Raw genomic sequence first — 23,539 nt, forward strand, 5'->3', positions numbered from 1 at the left:
CAGAAGTCAAGTGAATAAGAGACGTCACTTCAAAGTAAAACAGGAAATAATAGAAACAAGTCCAACCCCAAAAATCCCCAAAGTCATGAAATCCAAACGACACTAAGTAAATGAACTTTGAACATAAGAGTTATTTCCACTGTGGTGCAGCCTGTCCTAACACGTGAGGACATCAGAAAATAAAAAATTGCTATTCTGATTTTCCACAGGATGTATGTATTCATGTTGCTTGTTTGATCTGACTAAATATCTAAACTTTAATTTGGTTAATTTTAATCTATGAACAAAAAGCTGCAACATCGTCATATTTTAGAATCTAAAACTTTTGACCCAACTGCTTAAAAATGAAAATAAGATAAAATCAATTATTAAAATAGTAACCAAAGATTCACAGTAATAATTCAATGTATTATTGATTGTAGTTCAAATACACACAACTTTCACTATGCAAGTGTTTCTTTTAGTTTATTTTCCTATTCCCACTTGTATTTCATATATCCCTTTGCTCAATTCGTGACACTTACCACATCCCCAGGTATTCCAGGAAGGCCTCTCTCCCCCTGTGACACAGTTCACACAACAAAGTTGAAAACCCCGTCATTAGAATCAAGAGACATTTAAGGTCCCTCAGGCAATATGTTAATGATACAGCAAGGACCGTAATTTATGAGATGACGCGTGTTAAAGCGTGCACTTATCGAAGGCTCCATGGAAAGTGAAACTTGTGGGTAAAGTGCCATTGGCAATTCTCTGTGTATGTGCGCGGGTCCTTTGCATGTGCATGGGTGTGGTATAAGTATGCGTGCACGACTGGAGGAATAATCAAAGTCAGTAATTACAGACAGACAAATGAACTCTGCATTTTATTTTCTCAGACAAATGAGTGGGCCAACTTTGATGGTGCACGGAGGAGACTGAGGAATGTCTGGAGAGCACAGAGGGATCTGATGATAGCTCTTTAGAATGATTTATATCAGCACAGCTTAATAACATTATGCTTAAGGCTATGTCCTCTTTGAATCAAGCGAGCAGAGTGTTTTGCATACACACACACATACATACCTTGTTGCCTTTAACTCCGCTCGGCCCGGGTACACCAACCAATCCTCTGAAACCCTAATCCATTTTAAACAAGAGCTTCATTAATACAAAGGCAACTCAACTCGTGTGGTGCAGGCTGTTATTGTCTGAGGTGTGTGTGTAAATGCAGCAGCTAAACACAGAGACACAACTCACATTTTTACCAGGAAAGCCAGGTTTTCCTGGTAATCCATCCACACCTGCCAGGCCCTACAATGGAAACAGGTGGAGGGGAAAACATGTATGAAGCATTTCTCACTAAAGACAGTAGACAAGGTGCCATTGAAACGTAGCACAGTTTTCATTTGGATTTCCTTAAAAATGCTTCACGTAGGTTACGATTCATTCCAGTATAGTTTGCTTCATTTTTTTCTTATAAACTTCTCTTTTTTGTTGCCATATTTTCCCACATTTCAACTTAATTTTTTAAACCATAATAAACATAATAGCTACTAATAACAATACTATTAGTTATTCTTCGACAACTAATAAAATAAAATAAAATAAAATAAAATAAAACATTTCCACTCTGCTTCGAACAAATAAAGGTTTTGTACAGTTGACATGTGCAGGGTTAGCTACCATGGCAGATAAAGACGAGGAACATACTATCGGCTCTTTAGCTCCTCTCACTGTTGGTACACATCTCACAACATGCTTGATGTTCACCATATATTAATTTAGCGTGTTAGCATGCCAACATTTGCTAACTTGCACAATGCTGAGAATGACAATAGTTTTGCACGGATTGGACGCTGGTTGAAAAATCAAGTAGATCACAGCCATTACAATTCAGCATCTGGAGACCATGCATATCAGCACCAAATTCCATACCAATCCCTCCAGCTGAGATATTTCCGTCTGGAAGTGGTGGACTGGCCAACCAACATTGTCATCCCTATAGCTGCTGGCTTGCTAGTGAAAAGTGGACAGTGCTGCATAACCCTAAGCACATCTACGACTTTCCCGTTAGCAAACATTACCCTGACCTGAACCCCAGGTGCTTCCTCTTAAACACCCAGGCTGTTCCCTTTGTCACTTAACATACTGAGGCAGAAGCTTTTCCAGTTTTTACCTGCAGGAAATTACTTAGTGACTGGCTGACAGACAGCTCAAACCTGGCACCGGCATGTGTGAATGAAGCTATAGTGTGCCTAGAGCCTGCTGCACATCTTAATGCCATATGGAGAACTAATCACTGCACTGATTCTGTGTTGACTACTTTTTACTGTGGTTTAAAATTCAAGATGATATTCTACCATGACTTTGAAGTTGTTATAATATCTCACTTTAGTAATCCTTTGACCTGTTACCTGTACTATCAGTACAATTACAATGACTTAAACAACTAAACTTAAGTAGAAAGTCATTAATAGGTCAGATAACCTTTTTCTGATTTATTAACAGTCTGCATACTGACCATCACTTGGATGGCAATAGTAAGAAAGTGTTAGCAGCTCAAAGGAAACTTCAGACATCAATAAAGCTGTACGAGGCCTGAATGAGGTGCATTATAGCCGTACGCCCCCACAGAGTCCGACAGGAAGTGTGGAGAGTGAATCAAGGAAGCCACATCTGTTTGTACAATTACGCCCCTCACTTCTCAGGTCCTCTGAGGAGAACTCTCTCTCTCACTCTCTCTCTCTCTTAGAAATTAACCCCGTCATTAGGATTAGCAGTAAGAAGTCCATTCTGTACAGGTCCAACCCAGCATTACTGTTCAAATCCCAAGACACTGAGGGAAAACATGGACGGGAAGTAACTGAGTAACTCTCTTGTCCTTGAGCAAAGACTATTTTGATCAAATGCCCTTAAAGGGATGCTGAATCCCTACTGTATGTGTTGCTGTGAAGGTCCTAGAAGGAAGTTACCAAGTTATATACAGTATATGTTGTCTGAATATGATTAAAAATACCTTATTTGGTTTTGACACTCAAGAAACTGTCACAATGTTACTTACCGCTGTCCCTGGAGTTCCATTTTCACCTTGTATGCCTGATTCACCCTAAAACAAAACACAGAAAGATATTAATGTCGATTCAAACAAGAATATTATCATTTATCACTATCAGATCTTAACTGATCATTTGAGGTTCGCTCAGATTATACTCACAATGACACCTTTTGGTCCGGGAGTGCCGGAATCTCCTGAGTCTCCTTGAATTCCCTGTATGATACAAAATGAACAACATTATCTAAGTGGAAGTTATTGACTTGGCACTTTCCAAAAGTGCCTGTGTCGCTGACTCAACAATCTGCAATGGGCCAACTGGGGAGTGCTGAGTCAGAGCTGAATCAATGTAAGACATTTAAGAGGCCAACGAAGAAACCTGTGCCCCCTAAAAAGAAACTGCAGCTGTCAGTCACAAGACCCCCCCAATGGGAGAACCTTCCACTTTGACCTCTGACCTCATTTTCATTCTGTTTTCATGCAAAGAATGTAATTTGTTTTTCAATATTAATTTGTAAGGTATTCTTCTAGACTGACTTTTTAGTTTTGTTGTTTTTTTTTAAAAACCTGCAAATAGCTGTTCAGTTACAAAATGTACATAGTGGAACCCATTTGAAGCTGTAAAGCCACTATTAGTGAAAACATCAGTTGCCTTTTTGTTCTTACTCACATTCATGACAATTAGTAAAATGATGCAATAATGTGTAGAATATTTATCCCATGATTGTTAGTTTGATTACAATCGCTAAATCTTGTAAAGACAGTTCGATTAGACGTTAGCGCTCCACAGTTAAATGACACTTCTATGTCAGCTACTGATGTTTAACCACGATCATTCACTATTAGATTGAAAAGGTTATTTGACTAAATTGCTCTTTTTCAAAAAAGACATTTTGGAATGTTACAATTGGAAAATCACTTGTGTAAATAATGAATTAATGATGGCTGTAGTCCACTTGGCTCCCAGTGACACAGCCATGCTTTTACAAAGGCATAGAGGTAATGATGTCTGATCTACTTAGCGGGCCACCTGGCTTTCATAGTACTGCAATACAAACCAGTAGCAGCGTTCCATTACACCTCTGAGCTCGGAATTACCTTACCATCCCAACTTCGGAATCTACGATGGCCGCCCTGTGTATTAACAATAGTGAAAGCTAACGTTTTTACTGTTTATTAGCACTACTGTTATTAAATGTGTCATACACATTCTGTCATTCTCTTGTTTTATTCTAGTTACAAAGGTATATCTCTTTAGCTGCTAATTAGCTATCACAAGCTAATGTTAGCTGCTGATTTTGTTTACCTACTGCTTGTGCTAGGTTCTTAGCACAGTGGGTTTATAATAGATTTATTTCCTAAGACTGCAGCAATTGTGTCACTGAAAATGTACTTACTAGAAACTGAACCATGTCAAAGCAAGTTTGATTCAGTCGTTATTATGTAAATAAAAAAAGGTTGTTTTTAGCTTTTGGTTTGATTAGCTCTCATTTCTGCACAGCTTCTGAGCAATGGCCAAATAACTGTCATTTAGACTTTTGTCAAAGGTTATTTGTTACTGTAACTATTTTGTCTAATGCTAATTTAACACTAACCCCACATTGTATTTCACATCTAAATTGGAACCATTAGGCTCTATTTTCCTTTCCTAAAATTTCTATTTACATCTATGGTCTTTAGCCATTTCTCTGATTTAGTATTCCGTGAATTTTATCAAAAGTCTGCGGCCAATCTCTCAACAGCCTGTCTGTCTATTGGCCAAACCCCCGGCCAGCCAGTCAGCCACTTATGCCCCCCCCACCCCCTGGCTCCTCCACCAGCTGGTGCTTCATCCAAGGAAAGTCAACCAAACTGACAACCGCCTCCCTCCTCCTTTTCACAGGAAATCAATAGCAGGCTGAGAGGTAATTGTCCAGAAAAACGTACGTATGCCCACTTAACAAAACAAGTGTGTCTCAGTGCCAATACCAGAATGATGTTCTTTCCCCCTGCATCAAAATAATATTCAAACCCTTTAAATGAGCCAAATTGGTGTGCACTGGTTCATGGATGGATTAACAAATTGGAAAACCACATTCACACACCTTTAGTCCAGCTGGACCCGCCAACCCTGGAGCACCAGCCTGTCCTGATTCACCCTGTTTACAAAGAACACACACCCATGAAAACATTCACATGTTCAAGGTCCAAATGCTTCAGACTCTAATATCAAAACAAGTGTATTCCTTACTTTGTCTCCTTTGTCTCCAGATAAGCCATCGATACCTGGCACACCACCAAGGCCCTGCCAAATGTGTGGAAACACACAATTAATACGAATATGTGTACTTTTAAGATTCATGGTAAAAACAACGAAATCCTCCATGTTTCCAGGTTCACGAATGTCACACCTTCTCTCCTTTTTGTCCAGGAGCACCTGTCAACCCTATTCTGCCTGTATCACCCTGTAAGCAAAAGGCAAAGTATTTACTTTGACTGTTCCACACACACACACATGCACAATGGACGGTCATACGGATGACAATCAACCTGGAAGCATCACACAACGTGGTTTAGTAGGTGGAGGCTGGAGGATTAATGTAGGACAAAGTACAAATGTTAGAGGTGAATTCATGGATTTGTATCATCAAACAATGGAAGATGGAAAAAAAGTGAGAAGATTATATTTCACACAAAACAGAAAGAGTTAAATCAAGACAACACACAAACACACTTTTGAGTAAAGGGTTGGTTGGAGGCCAGTCGAAAACCAAGACCAACTTTAGTCTGGTCACACATCCAACCTAAGACCTAAGGAACAATGGCTTTTAATTGTCTTCAAGGTTCTGCACTTTGGGTTTGTGCGCTGATGTCATATTCTGTGCCAAGGAATCCCTTGGAATTCGTTAGCTGGACTGAGTGAAGAGTAATGGCTGTTAAATTACACAGTGCCACGAGGTCTTGCCCACCGCAAGACTTCCCTCTGCTTCATAAACCACTTTACAAGTCACAGAAGGTCGCCCTTTAATTATTTTAGGGAGCTTATATCATTTTAACACACGTCATTTCTTTCATCACACAGATTAGGAGAACGTTCCCTGCTCTGCTCTGCCCTATAACGCAAAAATACATTGTATTTATCAACACGCTTCATGTGGAATTGCCTGTTCTAGTCCATTAAAGGTGCAATTAGAAGCCATCGAAATAAGTTGAAGTAAAGGCATTTTAATCTCGGCTTGAAGTAGGGCTGACATCATGTTTTGGCATCGGATTTAGAAAAGTTTACAACACATTGCAGCCTTCTCTGGGAGACAGTGAAGACAGATGCTCATGCAAAAAAAAGTAAGGACTGGAAAAACAGCAGGGGAGCTTTGCATTAAAGTGTGACTTAATGCAGTTTTATCAAACCAGCCAGTTTTCCAGGAGCAAGAGCATATTATACGAATTATACGAAAATACATTTATCATGAAGAGAGTTCTGTTGTCTGCCTGACTGTGGCATTTAAAGTAAACTTTTCTTTTTGGGTGAGTGAGAAATGAGGTATAGAGCCAAATAATTTACAGGTGCATTCTCCAAACTGTGAGAGCCAGTACATAACACAAGTGGGAAGACTAATTCCATCTTCCAAAAGTCTTGGGACCATTATAAGTGTCCCTCTCAGGACAGCTTGAATGATGCATGGCAAGGATTTTGTCTCCAGGAATAAATTATACTCCCAGCTGGCACTGCCGGGCAGCACAGACACTGTGATTTGAACAGACTGGGGGGGCGTCTGCGTAGGCCTGCCCTCTGTGCTACACATCCTCTGTGGTAACATGACCTGTAATTCTGACAAAAACAGCTGTATGAGCACTTTCCTAGCCACTCCCTGACTGAAAAGAAGTATGAGATAAATATATAAAGTAAGAAAGAATAGAAATTACAATGTTTGGTCCGAGATACATGCGTGCATGCATATAAAATATGCATGAAGACAAACATGTCAGTGATGCTCATGCAGCATCAGGATGAATAGTTTTACTTACCTTGTCACCTCTGCCACCTTTGACAGAGATTACTCTGCCCTGCAAATAATTAATCGATAAGGATCAATTATTATCGAGGCGGGAAGAAAAGCAGAATAGCTGGAAAGCATGCAATCTGAAATTATTTGAGTTTATCAAACAATATGTCTGCCATTGATCACTGCACTGAACATGAACTTGGAACTCAGTCAATTAGCTGTTAGCGTATAAAGTATTATCTCCTCATGAAAATGAAATAACACATGTGAATATACACAGTTTAGGTTTTCATACAGTTTCTCCTTTTTCTCCTCTGCTGCCCGTCGGTCCGATGGCGCCCACAGGGCCAGTTTCACCCTGCAAACGTAGGCATGTTCACACAATAGAAAAGTCGAACAGACAACTCTGGAGCATTATGGAACTGAAATCTGTTGTCACACACAAACTAGTACTTAAAGGCAGTGGTAGATGACCTTTTCACCCATGGGACCTGCAACACCAGGTGAACCGATCTCTCCCTGTGAGGAATGGAAAAACAGATGTCTATGGAAAGCCCTTACAGAAAGGATTCCCACTCATTTGATAGTCATAAGAGACAGGGGGTTGAAGTCTGGTAAAATCAGGTGGCCGTACCTTCCCTCCTGCAGAACATGAGCAGTTGACTTGCGGGCCTCTTTGTTGCTCTACGACAGTCGGGGTCGGAGTGGGGATCTCCATAGGGGGAGCCTCTGTCACCACTTTCTTAGGGCACTGAAAAGAGGATATTTGTGCACACGAGTGTTAGACCTAACAAGGTCTTGTTTTATTAAAGGCAAGAGTTAGTCATTTGTGGAAATATTCTTCTTTACTTCAGTGGAAACAATATGGTGTGCAACCAGAGGGCAGTTAGCTTAGCATAAAGATGAGCAATAGTCAATGTCAGAAAAACACATTGAAATACCTAAAAGCGTTATTTTACGTTGTTATTTGGTTGTTATGTAGAAAAAAATGGCTTTAGGAGCATTTACTTTACACGCTGTCACTTTCTATCTTGCTTTCACAATGAGCTAGCTAAAAAACTCCAGACATATTTTCCATAAAATGTCAAACGAAATATTCTGGTTTAGTGGCTTTCACAATAAGTGGTAATTTATCTGAGTAGTTTTGTTTTTTTAGTGAAGGTATAAAGCCAGCACCCAACACTGCCCTCTTGTGGACACGGCTCACCAGCATAGCAGTAGTCGTCTGAACGTTTAGCCTGCAGTAGTTTTCTGTGTCTATACAAAATTAGCTTGGTGACATGTTGGCTATGGTAGGTAAACCAAAAAGTGCTCATTTAACTAACCTATCAGTGTGTTTTCAAGCTCAAAATTTGTATTTCAAATTACAGACTAGCAAGAAAGTGTAGTCAGTGAAAGCAACCTGCAATTAGAAACAAATCTACCAATGTGACTTTCACTTATAACCACTTCATGTTTTCATGTATCTCTCTTTTGTTATCTACATAATTACTATATATTAGGCTACTATATTTATAGACAACCAACTCTTTGATAATCTCTATGTGTACAGGATATAAGGAGATTTGTGACATTGCAGCCTCTAAAATATATGGCTTCACATTCACAGACAAAAGGTACAGACAGTAGGTCTATAGCCTGAAATACTCACAGGTCCATTGGGTAGATCACAGCAGGTTTCCAGCTCTGCGTGCTTGGAATCACAATAGACCATCATCCTTTGGAGGTCAAACTGCATGGACACAGAGAATTGATGAACAGATCAACTTCAAGATAATCACACAATGGACGACACAGGGATACTGACAATATGATACTACTTCCCATAGTGCTTAATGTAACTACAGTCCACAAGTTCTTTAAAGGTTCAGTGTGTAGAATTTAGTGACATCTAGTGGTAGTGTTGCATGTTGGAGCTGAATACCCATCACCTCACTCTCCCCTTCAAAACATGATAGAGAACCTGTGGTAGCCTTCAGTTGTCATAAAAACTCAAGTTTTTAGTTTGTCCAGTTTGGACTAGTGTAAAAAACATGGTGGCCTCCGTAGAGAGGACTCGCTCCTGATATAACTATAAAGTTTTTATGTATAAAGGTCTCATTCTAGGGTAAAGAAAACAACAATTCGTACAATTTAGTTGCTATATCACATACTAGTGAAAACATCACAAGGATTATTTTTATGTTAAATGTTCTGCCAATAGATCCCTTTCACCTAAATCTTACACACTGGACCTTAAAACTACCACACATGCAGGTGAAGACTTACGTCAATTGGCACGCTGTCATACAGCCTCTTTCCAATCACTGTCTTCCCTTGGATATCAATGTCCTCTCTGTCTTCGATGGGCAGAGTCTGGATGTGTTTGCAGTCCAGGTATAGAGACACAGCCTTGGCCTCCACACTGAGGGCAATCTTGTGCCAGTTGCGATCGAACAGGTTGTCAACTTCAGGGTTCTTGAACACGGCTCTGACAGCATCTTTTGTCAGCCCGACAGCGTTGTACTCCACCGCCTTGTTCTCACCGTCCAGACGGATGGACACCTGACAAGACAGAGGCAGGGTGACGTTAACAATATGGGGCTGAAAAATACAGGCAGTCAAGTCCGGATCTAGTGAATCACAGAGAATTTCACCCTGGTTTTCCTTGGACATTGATTATGAATGTGAAAAATAAAGCTAACTAAAGGCACAATCAATTTTCACAAGGGAACAATTAACAACTTTTGAAAAAAACTGGCCGATTTAGGGCATTCAAGGAATTACAGTGTATATTAAAATATATAACAATATTTTGTTTGAGTTTCCATTTGATAATCATGATGAAGAGTCTGGATTTGATTTTATCTGACTTGACATGCATAGATACACTATGCAAATCTGAATAGTCAGTGTACTGGGTGCAGTTTTTGACCTTATGACTGCTCCAATCTGGAGACATAACAGTCACATTTAATATCATTTCCATTTGGCTGACCCACCTGTGGGATTCCATATTTGTCGAAAACCTGCCAGAGGTACCAGTCTTCACGTCTTGAAGTTTTCCTAAATTTGAATGTCGTCACAAAGGCGTATTCATCCGGTAACCCTTGAGGAAACACGTCTCTGTGAAATGAAAGCACAAAGTTATTGCTCACATAACCTGGACTTTGTTTTATTTATGTTTTTATTTGTTTAATTTTGGGTCATTTAGTTTGAAATTTGTCAGGGAATTAGCATCACTAAAGTACAATATTAACGACGATGACATCAGCATTATTAGCTACAATGTCAATTGTAATTTTCAGCAGTAATATGCTGCTTTGGTACCAGCTGTTTCAAAGCTTTGTATCAATTCAGCACTAACAAATTGACAAACAGAAATCATGCCCTCAATTAGTATTCAAAAACTGTACTTAATTGGTTAATGGATGACAGGGTACAAATAAAATTGGCCAAACATGTTATCCCAACCTTAAAGCCCCAGATTCACAGATATTTAGAGGAAAATGTGCTGTGCATTGTTTGATGTAAACCTGGGAGGTCACTTACTCTGTCTGCTGTACAATGGGCATGGTGCCAAGGCGAACATAAGAACTCTGGCCTTCATCAACTCTGGTTCCCAGGATATCTCTCACACTGAAGAACTCCATCAGGTCGAACCCTGCAGCAACACAGTACAATAACCTAGTTGGCCTCAAGACAGCCACACATACAGACTCACATACACAAACACATACACACTCACAAACACACACACAGTAAATAAGCACACCGGGATCTTGAGTCGTGAGGTTGACTTATGGTTTTGTCCGATTTCTCGTGGTGCACTGAGGTTTAATTAGGTCGGTCCCTCCTCAGCCTGGAGCCACTGTGTTTGTGGCTTTTTGGGGAGAAATTTTACTCACGACATTACTGAATAACTGGAGAATGGAGCCACTTGTTGGCCATCCAGCATCTGTAAGATTTTTTTTTTAACAGAGGAAAAGACTAGTTGCCATCGCTGGTAAGGTCCCCGTGTGAGTCTGGGAGTGTGGGCACGTGTGTGTACATTGCAGTGCAGCATGGGATTTGAAGTGGTGTGACCACAGACCATATTTAGGTGGCTCAAAAGGGACACTCCCTTGTACAACAAACACGGGCTGTAGCTATGGCAATGCCAGCCTGCTGACAGCACCAATGCTGCCAGTTTGTCCAGTACATCTCACTGAAAGCCAGTGGTTATGTTGCATGGGCCGAGCTCTTCTCAAAACCGACTGTCTCATTAGTGAGTCAACAGAATGAGGACACTCTCAGCATATTCCTGCCCGGCTTTAGTAATGCAGCAAATCTATGAAATGTAAGGTTTCCGCTGGGAACACAAGTGCACTAATCTTTACGGGAGCAAACTGGAACATTAAGGTGGTAACGTGAGAGGCTGCCAAAAGCTTAGTGGGTGTCATTAGAAATAGCCTGGAAACAGGTGGAAAGACACACAGGCTGCCCCTGTGCTATTAGCAACAGAGTAAAAAATAACATTAAAACCAAGCCCCGTCATAACAGACTGAATATCTGAGGGATCAGCACCTCACCACAGCTACTTGCTCAGTCAGTGAAGGCCACCAAGTGTCTCAGATGCAGTGTTAGGTATGACAAATGTACTGTGTGCTCAGATGACTGCTTTAAACATGTTACAGGGTAGCAAGATCAAAATTATGGACGATCAAAACACATTTTGAGTGCCATTTCTTCACTCTTACTTGAGTTACCTCCACTGCTCTGAAGATGGCGCTGTCTCTTCTATCACTTAAATACTAAATATCAGTTTAATATGACCTTATATGCTTGATCCTGATACTTTTTCCCGAAGTAGTTGGGCCAAAAGGTCTGGTTGAAATTAATTTCATTCAGACATAGATTCATGCTGAACTTTGCCTTTCAACTTTTGCATCTTTTGATTCTTAAAATAAAAGTGCGTACACGTATTATCATTTTATTGCACTGCAACTTTAGACTTAGCCATAGACACTATAGTCACAGTCAGAGATAACTTTCATAAAAGAATCCCATGAGCATGCAGGTGTGTCCTTTAGCAAGATACTGAACCCAAATCATCCCTTCGCATAGTGAAAAAGGCTGCACATAGATGCGCTGTACGAATGGGTTTGTGTGAATGGGTGAATGTAAAACTGTACTGTAAAATGGTCATCAGGACTTGAAAGGCACTTTATAAATACAGACCATATGCCATTTGCCATAAAAGCGTTACACATAAGTTTCAGGTTTTTGTTTGAAACCAACTACTTGAAAAAACACAGAATCTCAAGGGCAATGCAAGCAGCTAATTGAAAGGAGGCAATTGATAGAAGTCTGATGTCAAAGTGTTTGGTGTACTTTTGAAATCAGAACAGCTTCGTAGCATTTATACACTGACTAGTGATAACAATTCAGAAGGTGTAAAAAGCAACTTAGCTAATGCTTCAGCCTGATCTTTTTTCACCACTGGTGATGTTCTACATGTTTCGCTGGTTATCAGTCTGGTTAAAGGTTTGCTCGAGGAAGCCGTGCAGCTGGGAGCTTTGCTGGCCCCGAGTCTCTCTGTCACCGTGCTTGCATTGTGCACATTTGCTCACCGCGTCGTTTCTGCGGCTGCATGGGGGCCATCTGAGCGCAGAGCTGTAATTTGGACTGGCAGCGGATAGCGTATAATCAACCCCCAAAAAAGTTATTTTGGACGGCCAAAAGCGACCAATGGGGTGATCTGCGGGAAAAGCCAGATGAGTTCACTGACTGGGAAAGACGGAACGCATGCACACAGCATTCTTTTGATCCCGAGCAGATGGCAACATTTGTGCAGTAGATAGCGAGGAGCCACAAAGACACTTTGCAGCCTCTCAGCCCCCCCGAGGGGTCAGACTAGACAGCCTGTGATAAATACAAGTCTGGCTCAGACCACAGGTCTCTTGGCTGTCAAATCACAATCAGCAGCAAATAGTCCTGACATTTCTCACGGAGAGTTCTCACTCTTCACATTTATTTGTTGTGTAATTATAAGTGTATATATAAGGGAGTATATACAGGAGCTGCTGCTGTAGTGACGATAAGTATTGTTTATCTAGAGCAACGAGCACATCTCTATGTGCTTAGCCACAAACTGAAAAATATCATATTTACCCAGGCAAGTTTGACAATGTACTTTATGTCTTGAAGCAAGGCCACAGTTATAGACTTACTGCAGTTTGGAAAACCCCCGAACATCTTTGTCATGTCAGGGAGCTTCAGACCTCAGACCGCTGTTTGATAACACGTTGGCCCAAGTGTGCCTCAATGCAGCTCTAACAGTGGATATGTCAGATATGTGACAGTGCTGTCTGTGCAATGAGTGGAGAAAATCAATAATCACCCTTATACTTTCTCTCATTGTGCCATCGTCTAAAGCAAAAAGAAAACTCCTTATATGGTCTAATGATACAGAAATACATTTCTAATTAGTAATCTTACGATATGGCAATAACTAAAGATTTAAAATATTTATAGGAACCCTGCTCTTGGTGAGCACCATTTTATTTGTGGTGTAAAATGTAAAAGAATTATAAATCGGTCTAGTGTACAGTATAGTTATGGTGTATTCCTACCTAGCTGGAACAATTTTCCATGGGAACAAGATTTGATCTAACTCAGAAAGACTAATTAAAAAAACACAAGCCAGAGGATTTATTCCAGTCAGTACATCTGCTGAAGAAAGTATCAGTGGGTTTGAGTGATTTATCTAAAGTTTGTTCTAATTATTTTATGGTTTAGAAGAAAAGCAAAAACATGTATTTAGCACTCGCCCAGTGTCGAGGATGTGTTAATGTGTCTCGACAGTGGGAAGTGATGCTGGCGTGGGTGATCAGAAACACACACCAGCGTCTCTGTACTCTGTACTTTGACAAAGTGTCATTCTTACCTGTACAGAGCTTTGAGAAGAGTGTTAGTGATATTAAATTTAAAGCTTTATCTAACAACAAGAGCCATAACTGACTGTTCTTCAGTAGAATTTTGATATACTTGCATTTTACTTAGGTGTCTTTTCTAATATACTCAATACTTCAATAGTTTAGAGGGAAATCTTGTATTTTTACTGCATTTATGTTCATGTTATTGTTACTATAGAACATAAGTTTGTATATAAGCTCACAAATTACATTGTGTATCTATAGATCGTACACAACATAACAAGTAGCTCCGCCTAGATGATCTATAAAATTAAAATTTTGGTTATACATTAATGCATCTGTATAAACATCCAGTTATGTAATGCATGCATAATAACTAATACAATTAGAAGGAACTATTTGTCAAAATTGCAAGTATTCTACAATTGTGACAGACTATAGATTATGGTGGTGTGTTAATACTTCTCAAACCACTGCTTGGCTTAAACAATAGAATGAACAAAACAGATCATGGCTGTGTAATTCATAAGGAAGTCTGGGATAAAGTTTTTATGATTAAACCTGCTGCCCTTTTGTTTCTTGTATTTCCTTCCATCTGTTCTTGTCCTCTTGTACGTGTAGGACCGGTATACGTGAACTGGATTCAACAATTAATGCCACACCACCCAAGCAAACTATCAGCACCAGTCTTGCACTTTGTATTCACGTTGTACTCTGCTGTCTGTCTGCCTCACGTGCTACTACCTGTTTTGGTCTGTGCCCAGCATCGTCCTGTTCACTCCAGCATTATCCCAGAGGCAATTTCCCCCCTGTGGTTATAGCACAGTAGCCTTTTGGCAAACAGCACTGGTGTTTGAGTAAAAAGTCGGCTGGGGTCTTTGCATGTTACGTCCTCTGGCCGCTCTGGTTTCCTCCCTCAGTCCAGTGACAGGCAGGTTAGATGAATGTTAGACTGTAAGTTGCCTGTTGCCTCACTCCAGTGGATTTCTCTCAGTGAGCATGAAACATTTCAGTTTGTTTGCCCTTGTTTTAGATACGCCACTGACAACCTGTCAGGGATACGACTTGCACATTACACGGCCAATGTACCGTAAGCTTTGGTGCGCCACATGCCCACAAAAGCCAGCTGCACTTTTGGGTATTGATGGTTTTTGCAAAATTATCAAAAATGTATGTAGCCTGTGCAGTATAAAAACAAATACATAGTAAAATAGTCCATAAAGATCGTCATGGCGATCAAATCGCCTTGTTCGAACACTGTCAGACGTCACTGGACCGGTCGAATGTGTGAAGAGTGAGCGTTTCAAAAACACAACTCTCCCCACTCTGACATCTCTTTTTCCATGAAGTTCAACATAGCAGGAGTCCAAACAGTCATGCCTGTGCATCTGTTTTTTCTCTTAGAGTGATGGATGTGGGTGGGAGACAGACAGGAACTCAGATCCCCCACAAGACACTCTTATAGCAACATCCGACCCTTTCGGATAAACGCTATTCAAGACGCCTGAGAAACCTTTTACACAGAGCTTGAAAATCACAGCTGCATTATATGTGCCAAATCAGTGCTTCTGCGAGTTTGACCTCGTTCAACGAATAGTTTGACATTTTGAGGAAAGCACTTATTCTTGCAGAGGTACAGTAGACAGGACAATTGGGACCGCGCTTGTTGCAGCACAGCATGAAGCTATCACCAGCAACGAGTTATCTGAGCAAAGCCCTATAGCCTCCTGAAGTCTGTAGAAACAGCGAGCTTCCTACATCCAAAGCAGTGGTGCAACCTAGTTTATCATAGTTTATTGTTGGCATCCTCAGCCTTGGACTAGACTGACACTGTCAATCATTGACTAATCATGTTTACTAGAAAGGACACAGTCCTGGGACAGGAGATATGCTCATGTGCACGCCTAAGAGGGCCGCTGAATGGGCGAACAGGACCGGTACTAACTTAATGGATTTTTTTATTGTCCACTGGTCCGCCAAATGGAAATGTCCCAATATTTCCGATGGGCAGTAAAACACTGGGTATACTATAACTACTCTCTCCCAGCCTCACACACACCCATCCCAGGGCAACACCCCATCAGCACCATCACACTCATTAACACATACAGTACATGCATTAACACATGGATCCTATGGTAAGCCACCACATACCTCACTTTTCAACACAGAAAGACAGTGCAGAGATAAGTCTAGAGTTTATATAATGAATGGAAATGACATGAGAACATGCACTTCTCTGCAAACCTTATTTTCTAGCAGTTACACAAAACAAAATTGCTGGAGTGAAAGTTCTTTCACAAAAGTATATTTTTATGTATCCTTGTGTACTGTTAGTTGGCCATAGGCAAATCTTCGACTTTTTTTATACTACATATGGTAAATGTTGTATACCTGCGCATCACACAAACTACACAACTGGTCCAAAGGTACAAACAAAGCACATAGGACTGCAACTTGTTTATAGTCATGAGCTAATGTTACCACACAAACTAAAAAGTTTTGATAGTGTACTGTATACAAGCCACCTCGAAATTTGCTGACCTTTTTTAAATGGCTGTTACCTAAACTTGATTGTGATCAAATACATGACGTAAGCAGGTACAAAGGTCTACCTATTTATTTTCATATCAAATGGAGAAGGACAGCAGCCATTGGCTGACTGGAACTGGAGGCAAAATACATCCAAATCTCTAAAACACAGTTTGTGGGATGTAAAATTGGTAAACGTGTATTAATTCAAATCTGACAGGTTTTCTTTATGCTGGCAACTTTAAAAATTACAGAAAATGAATGTGCCAGAAAAGTTACACTTTCCAAGTGTGGAATAAAACCAATTGAGCTTCTAACAAGAGCGACATTAAGGAAAATTGTAAGTGAAAACTAAAAACTATATCTCTGCATATAAATAGATTGAGAAAGGTAAATGTGGCAGTGTAGGAAATGCTTTGAAAAGTAAAGAGCAGACTTTGTGGTTGACTTGTTTTGCCAGCGCTCCATGTTGCCGTGTGGAAAGCAGCAGTTTGCACATACCTGGAACCTCTTCAAGACCATAACTGGTGCTGTTGGGCTTAAAGCGATCAGGTTGAACCTTCATGTTCGGACACAGGACATCTGAGGAGAAAGGACAGTTGTTTGGTTAGGCACGCCACTGTAAAATCACAATATGATATGAAAACCAAACTGTATTGGTATGTTTTTTTGCAGTAAACCTAATAATGTGCTGTTGATTGCTAATAAAAATCAGCCATTATGACACTTTGTAAGGACTTAAGTGTAAAAAGTGTTGGATGGTTTTGGGAAGTGGTGACCTCATTGAAACACAGTCTGGACTGTTGTGCGATCTGAGGTGCACCCCTCCAGACAGACTGCCCTCCATCTCCCCTGTGTGGTGTCTGGGGAGTGTAGGTGTCTGGGGGTAAGGTGTGTGGGTGAGGGAGGGGTGTCTCTCTGCTGGTGAGGGGGGCACATCCAGGAGCAGGAAGAAACAGGAAGCAGGAAGAATTTTATATTTCCACTCCAACATATTTCTGTGATGGCGATGACAGTGAGAAAGGCAACACTGCCAGGTTAAGTTTTCATTGGCAGGAGAGATATTTTCTATTTGTGTCAACATGCCAGATGCCAGCTTCACAACTGAAGAAAGCAGATATGGAAGATATAAGTAGATATCCTGTTGAGTTTAATGGGTCTAAACATTAGCTTAGAGATGTTATTGACATTCAACCTTGGATGTGGACAATTTGGTTTATGGCTCTCAGACTACTGGAAATTAACACCAATGTCCCACAAACGTCTTCCCTGCTCCACAGATGTCACAGTCTGCCTTCCAGCGGAGATTTACTCTCTCTGGAAGCTGTTCAGGTTGGTGGAGTCACAGGGATGCTGTATTTTTCATAAGCCCTTAACTTTTCATCAAGTGCCACTATGAGGTCTTTTTTTTTTATTTGTCCAACTTTAGATGTTCACTGTAAAAGGGAGAACCAATGATTAAATGAGTGCTCTTTACTCATTCCTCACAATTCAGCTGATTCAATTCACCATGCATCCTTTACAACAGCAACTGGACAATGTGTTTTCCCTTTAAGAAGTATAAAACAACAAAGAGACCTCAGTTGTGCATGTAGCAGTAGAGCATATGTTGTAGTATATGTACACTATTGGTATGATAGCATGTTGGGGTTAGATGGGTGGAGCCTCCCAGCATGCACTGAGAACATGCTGTTGACATTAGTTGTGTTCCAAGACTTTATAGATGGTACTTGGCTTGTTGTATTTCCGTTCTTTCATTTTTTCCATTGTGTTTGCGCTAGGTGGAAATTACTGTTGTAAAGGAAGCATTTTGGCATCATAACTGAAACAATGTACATGGTAAGCAATAACCAAATATGTATATGGGAAAACTCTCTTGGTTTTTATTGATGACCTGAGGAGTTCTTGCATCCACTCTGCTTGAATTCTTACTTGAAAAACCAGCAATAATGTCATCATAGATGACAATGAGCCATGATCAAGCTTTATATGAATATTTCTGGATTTAAAGGTTATTATAGAGGGTTACAGTGTTTTAATTGTAGTATTGCATTTGGCAAAAAAAATTGTGATTGTTAGAATAGAGAAAAATAGTTTAATGTCTTTGTTGTGCTTACTCTAATTATCTATGGCAATCAGTTCCCTAGATTCTACTGAGTATTACTACACTGACTATTCAGTTAAGTCAGATGAACTTAGAAAAGAAAAGGTTCATTTTTAAAGTTGGAACAACTTGACAAAATTAGGTTAAAAGAACTTTAAGTGAAATTAAGTAGGTTTACTATTTTTAAGGCAATCGGGTACCTAGATTTATGGTTAGGGCCAATCGGTATAGGCTTACATTGTACTGTTGAATATCAAATACCCTAAGCATGAGCATGCTGACATTTAGCTCTTGAAAGCCACACTGCTAAGTGCAGCCTCAGAGCAGCTGATTACTCACTAGCTTAGTAACATATAGTACACACTATATTTAAGTGAGAGATACAGTCACTTTCACAAGACTAATCAATTGTAGCATTTAGCTCAAAGGGCTGCTGCCTCACAGCTGCTTGAGTTGTTTAGACTTGTAATTATTTTTTTCAAGGTTGTATGGGCTCATAAACCCAACTCCCAATTACCTCTTTTATTACAAGAAATCTCAGAGGCCAATTTATAAAAACCAAGAGGATAAACCTAAAATTATCTAAGTGGCAAACCAAAGACACAATATTTGTTTATATTTGTTTTCAAGGACCCTTTAAAACTGCCTTGGGTAAGGTTTTTTCTCATTAACTGCAGGGTTGCAACAGATGTGTCATCCCCCCTAACAGATGTATATGCACAAATAAAATCTGGGGTTTTTTCAAGACCAAATGATCTGCTTCCCCTTGTGAAGGAAATCATCTCACTCAGCTTACACGGCAAGGATGAATCAGGCAACAACAGCAAATCAGTATCCTGCCATCCACTTATAATCAATCTGTGCAGAAGTTCTCATTAAACCTAAAATTAGCCCAACAATTTGTCTGTGTCCTGGCTGTCAGTCCTAAATATTACCAGTAGCCAAAAATATAACAGTGAGAAACTACAACTTCCTTAATAGATCAAGTATCTGCCAAACATCTTCTGTTAAACCTTGTAATTTTCTTAAATCACAGCTATAAAGAAACATCACGTCAGAGAGGTTTTAACCTGGGCGGCATTAATTATGGGACAGCTCTGTTGACATGGCTTGTTTTTCTGTTTCATGCAGAGCATGTCTAATGGGATAAATCCAAGCAGCTAGTTTAAATTTAAGCAGACTGTTCTGTGATTCTACAAGTTGTGTCCTCTCAGTTTCACATGGTTTATTTTTAATTCCAGCTGTACACGTTGTCCTTGTTTGTGTCTGACTTCTTTTTTTTTTAGCAGGACAATTGAAGGAGTCTTTTTTTCTCTCTTGTTCGGTCTCAAAGTCTTTTTTAAGTGTTGCTGATGGCAGATCTGAAGGGATACTTTGTTTATATAGTTTATAAAGCCCAGCTCTTCCAAAGATTACTGTTCTGTGAATAAATGGAAGTGCGTCACTCATTTTTAAAGATGGTGTTGTTGCACAGCTCTGAGATTTAGCATGTTAGATAGCAGAGCTACTCCCCACACTTTTGGGCCTGAAACTATAATTTAGGCATCTGGCTCTGAGTTAAAATGGAAGCAATGTAAAACCTTCAATGTATCAGCAGAAACTTAACAGCGACCGATCTAACAACTAGCTTTGTTTTCAGATATGGATACATTTTGAATCATCACTGTTACCTGCTATTGTTTTGGTCATCAACATTCAGAGACAAGGGCTTTTATATTATTGACCTACTGCCACCTCCACACGTATACAGGTATTTTGTAAAACTGAGGTTTTCCTCCTTTGTCAAAAAAAAAGAAATGTTGTTAAGCCCTGACCAGAGGAGGGCAAAGCAACAGGAAGCTATACTCCTAACCTTAAAGCCACAGTGCCAAATCATGAGCCTTAAAAAACTAATTAGCGGTTCGACTAACAGCAATGACGTTAGAAGACAAAAACTACCAGTCAACACATCGACACGAAAAAAGGCATTTCGGAAAATCTTCCCCCCGGACAGAGTTTTGCAAAGGCAGCATTGTTGGTGACCTAAACGCGGGAATGCCAAAACACACAGAAGAAGAAAAGGCTTCTTGTGTTGGTCTAAAGTGAGCCCACACGTGCGTTAATGAATCAGTGCAGTAGAGAATAAATAGAGTTCTTTTTTAAAACCTATAGATTAAAAGGTGAAACATTTAACATGGACAGTGGAACGGCTCCGCTGGATCCACTTGAAACATTAGATCTATAATTTTCGGGGTGAAAATAACTCACATGCTCAGTGAGCCAGTTGTGCTGACCACTGATATACTTAGAGACTCACTCGTGGTGATGGTAGAGATTAGAGAAAGAAAATACTGGACCTGTGTAAATTTAGACTTTGGTTAGTTCAACAAACTTGCCGCACAGGGTGTTTCATAATATACAACCTACATTATTGGTTGGCAGTTTGAAAATCTCCAGTCAAAGAGCAAGGTCAAAGGTTAGCAGCTTTACAATGAACATTACTACTGCGAGACGATACGCCCTTGAAAAAGAATAACGGTGTTTTAGAGTCTGAATCAACACTTTCTGAAGAGAAAATCTCTACTGTAGACATGCTTTGACAATTTAGAGTCAGATTGAAGTGAGAGTTTGTCAAAGCTCTCATCAGTATGCTAAACCTTGCAATCATGTCATATCCGTTTTTTGTATTTGCTGTTTGCGGCTAAATCTTTTGGCAATCCTTTTCTTTCCTGTCTGGCTAATTTTAGGCAGGAATTTTAAGCGTCGGACTGCGAAGCATCCATCTTCTCCCTGAAAACACTCACGCAGATACCTCTCCACCTCTTCACACAGCTGTTGGACAACTCTAAGCTGCTCCTTCATTTTTGAACGGAGTTGAAAAAGCTTCTCAGCAGACTAGTGGAAAAACCATGTAGGTTAGCATAAGACAGGCGTTCCAGTGCTAAACACCTCCGCACTAGAGTAGCAGTGAAAAAGGCTGCCGCACCACAGAAATGTCTTGGTTAGAAGACTGTCATTTACAAGCCAATTTTTGCAACACCCCCCTCACATGCTTCATATTCAGTCAAATAGAAGCCATGACAGCAAAGTGTGCAAGTGCAGCAGCTCTCTGTGGTTAGGGTGGGGTTTTGTGGCCAGGGTTTTTCCTCAGTATAGTGGTTAAAGGTTCAAATAAGAGTCTAATTTGATTAAGTGCACGTTCAGGGTGAGGCAGGCACTTCAAATGGAAGCTTAAAAAAGAGGCCATGTGGCATTCAGTGTGAGTGATGTGTTGGCATTTGGCCTGATGGCCGACTTACTCTCGCACAGCCGCCTCCTCAGCCGGCCCCTGATCTTGTCAATGGCATTAAAGTCCGTCACATGGAAGACATGGGCATTTTTGGGCTCAGCAGCGATTTCCTCGAGCTCTTCCTTTAGCGCCTCCCCGATGCCCACGGCAAACATCCTGATGCCGGCTTTGGCAGCCTCCTTGGAGGGCTCCAGAACATAATCCTGGCTTCGTCCATCTGTGAGAAGGATGGCCACCCGCTGAATGCCTCTGGCTGCAGGCCTCGCTCCGTTCTGCTCTGTGAAGATGTTAGTGGTGGTGTAGCTGATAGCCTCCCCGGTCATTGTATTTCCCCCCAGGTAGCGTATGTTACGGGCAGCTCGCTTCACATCTTCAAGGGTCCTGTGTCTTCCCAGGCCAAACTCGGTTGTGGGTTTGTCACTGTAGCGAACCACCGCTACTCGTGTCTTGTCTGTTGCCACATCGAAAGACTCCACCAGGTTGGCTACAAATTGTCTGATCTTTTCAAAGTTCTCTTTTCCAACACTGGATGAGGTATCCAGGATAAAGGCCAGGTCATAGTGGACATTTTTACACCCTGCAGTAGGAGGATACAAGATGATTTAGTCACTGGTCACATACAGCCAGTAAAAGGTCTAGAACTTCCGGTCTTGTTGGTCTTACCTGCCCTCTGTGCTTCCACTCCCTCACGGGACAGAGTCAAGGCCAGGATGACCAGGACCAAGCTGATTCGAAATCCCACTCGTAATTCCATTGCGGCCTCGGTCTGGATCTGTTTAGTTTAGTTTATTACCACCATCAAGCTTTCCAGTCTGTGGAAGGGTCAGTGGAAACATCAACAAGTCGCTTTTTACATGTAGTCACTACAGCCAGATTTGTAAATGAACAACTTATCTGAAAAACATTTTATAATGTAAACCCTTTTGCAGAACTGTCCCTTGCACCTTGTGGTCACTGAAACATGAAAACAATTTGTGATTATTTCAGTCTTCCTGTAGTGCAGGGAGACTGCTTTAAAAAAACAGGCCTCCTACAATGACTGTTACAAAATTGCAATAGATAGTTTATTTGCAAGAAATTACAAATTAAAAATGGTCAATCTTAGTATGTCTTTGTATTATTTATATTGCCTCCTGTTTGAATGGCAGGAAATGTTTAATGAGATAATTAAAGCCTGAGTCTGAAATACATTCCTCTCTACAGCAGCAAGTGAATTCTTTATCCAGAAAAAACTGGACCCTAAAAAGTTAATTGGAACTTGCTGCCAAATGACTTTCTAACCATATCCACCCAGTTAAAGAACAACAGCAGGAGGGGACAGTTGGCTGATGTATCAGTGCATGATTTTTGAGTTTGAAATTGCATCTCTAGCTGTCCTTTGGAGGTGCTACTGTTCCTTGAATGGGTCTTTTGTTGGGTTCATTTAGGAGGCTGCTTTGCTGGGTGGCACTGACAAAAACCTGACCTGTTTAAATACAAATCTATTCTCGTATGAACTGTACCCCAGTGGTTGTGATGTCTGCCATTAGAGCTGATGTGTGACTGACTGTAGCCATAACATGGGCTCATCCTGACTGGAAGAGCATGTCATCGCGGGGGGTCAGTGTAGGAGTTTAAGGAAAGTCTGAGCTTAACTGGGAAAACAATAATGAGTCCCCCGTGTCCTGAAAAGTTATTTAGCATCATTGACCACTTTTCTGTGCTGATTTTTCCACTGAACTAACA

The 23,539-nt window shown here is 40.6% G+C and overlaps 1 protein-coding gene across 2 annotated transcripts in view; it reads right to left on the bottom strand.

Annotated features, from left to right (window-relative positions):
• The window catches only part of col22a1 (collagen, type XXII, alpha 1), a 53,313-nt gene that overhangs the window by 27,808 nt on the left and 1,966 nt on the right, over positions 1-23,539 (bottom strand). The window contains exons 2-20 of one of the 2 annotated variants that reach the window (XM_035182125.2): positions 22,478-22,626; positions 21,825-22,391; positions 16,944-17,024; positions 10,546-10,657; positions 9,996-10,119; positions 9,283-9,558; positions 8,666-8,746; positions 7,649-7,765; positions 7,489-7,533; positions 7,310-7,372; positions 7,037-7,075; positions 5,422-5,475; positions 5,262-5,315; positions 5,116-5,169; positions 3,194-3,247; positions 3,041-3,085; positions 1,237-1,290; positions 1,063-1,116; positions 525-560 (exon numbers count right to left, since the gene is read on the bottom strand). In XM_035182125.2, the coding sequence (XP_035038016.1) occupies positions 525-560; positions 1,063-1,116; positions 1,237-1,290; positions 3,041-3,085; positions 3,194-3,247; positions 5,116-5,169; positions 5,262-5,315; positions 5,422-5,475; positions 7,037-7,075; positions 7,310-7,372; positions 7,489-7,533; positions 7,649-7,765; positions 8,666-8,746; positions 9,283-9,558; positions 9,996-10,119; positions 10,546-10,657; positions 16,944-17,024; positions 21,825-22,391; positions 22,478-22,568 (2,001 nt within the window). In that variant the 5' untranslated portion in view covers positions 22,569-22,626. The remainder of the gene's footprint in view (positions 1-524; positions 561-1,062; positions 1,117-1,236; positions 1,291-3,040; positions 3,086-3,193; positions 3,248-5,115; positions 5,170-5,261; positions 5,316-5,421; positions 5,476-7,036; positions 7,076-7,309; positions 7,373-7,488; positions 7,534-7,648; positions 7,766-8,665; positions 8,747-9,282; positions 9,559-9,995; positions 10,120-10,545; positions 10,658-16,943; positions 17,025-21,824; positions 22,392-22,477; positions 22,627-23,539) is intronic. The other variant, XM_035182126.2, reaches the window with a different exon arrangement.

The sequence above is a fragment of the Hippoglossus stenolepis genome, chromosome 17 (assembly GCF_022539355.2).
Source record: "Hippoglossus stenolepis isolate QCI-W04-F060 chromosome 17, HSTE1.2, whole genome shotgun sequence".
Lineage (NCBI taxonomy): Eukaryota > Metazoa > Chordata > Actinopteri > Pleuronectiformes > Pleuronectidae > Hippoglossus > Hippoglossus stenolepis.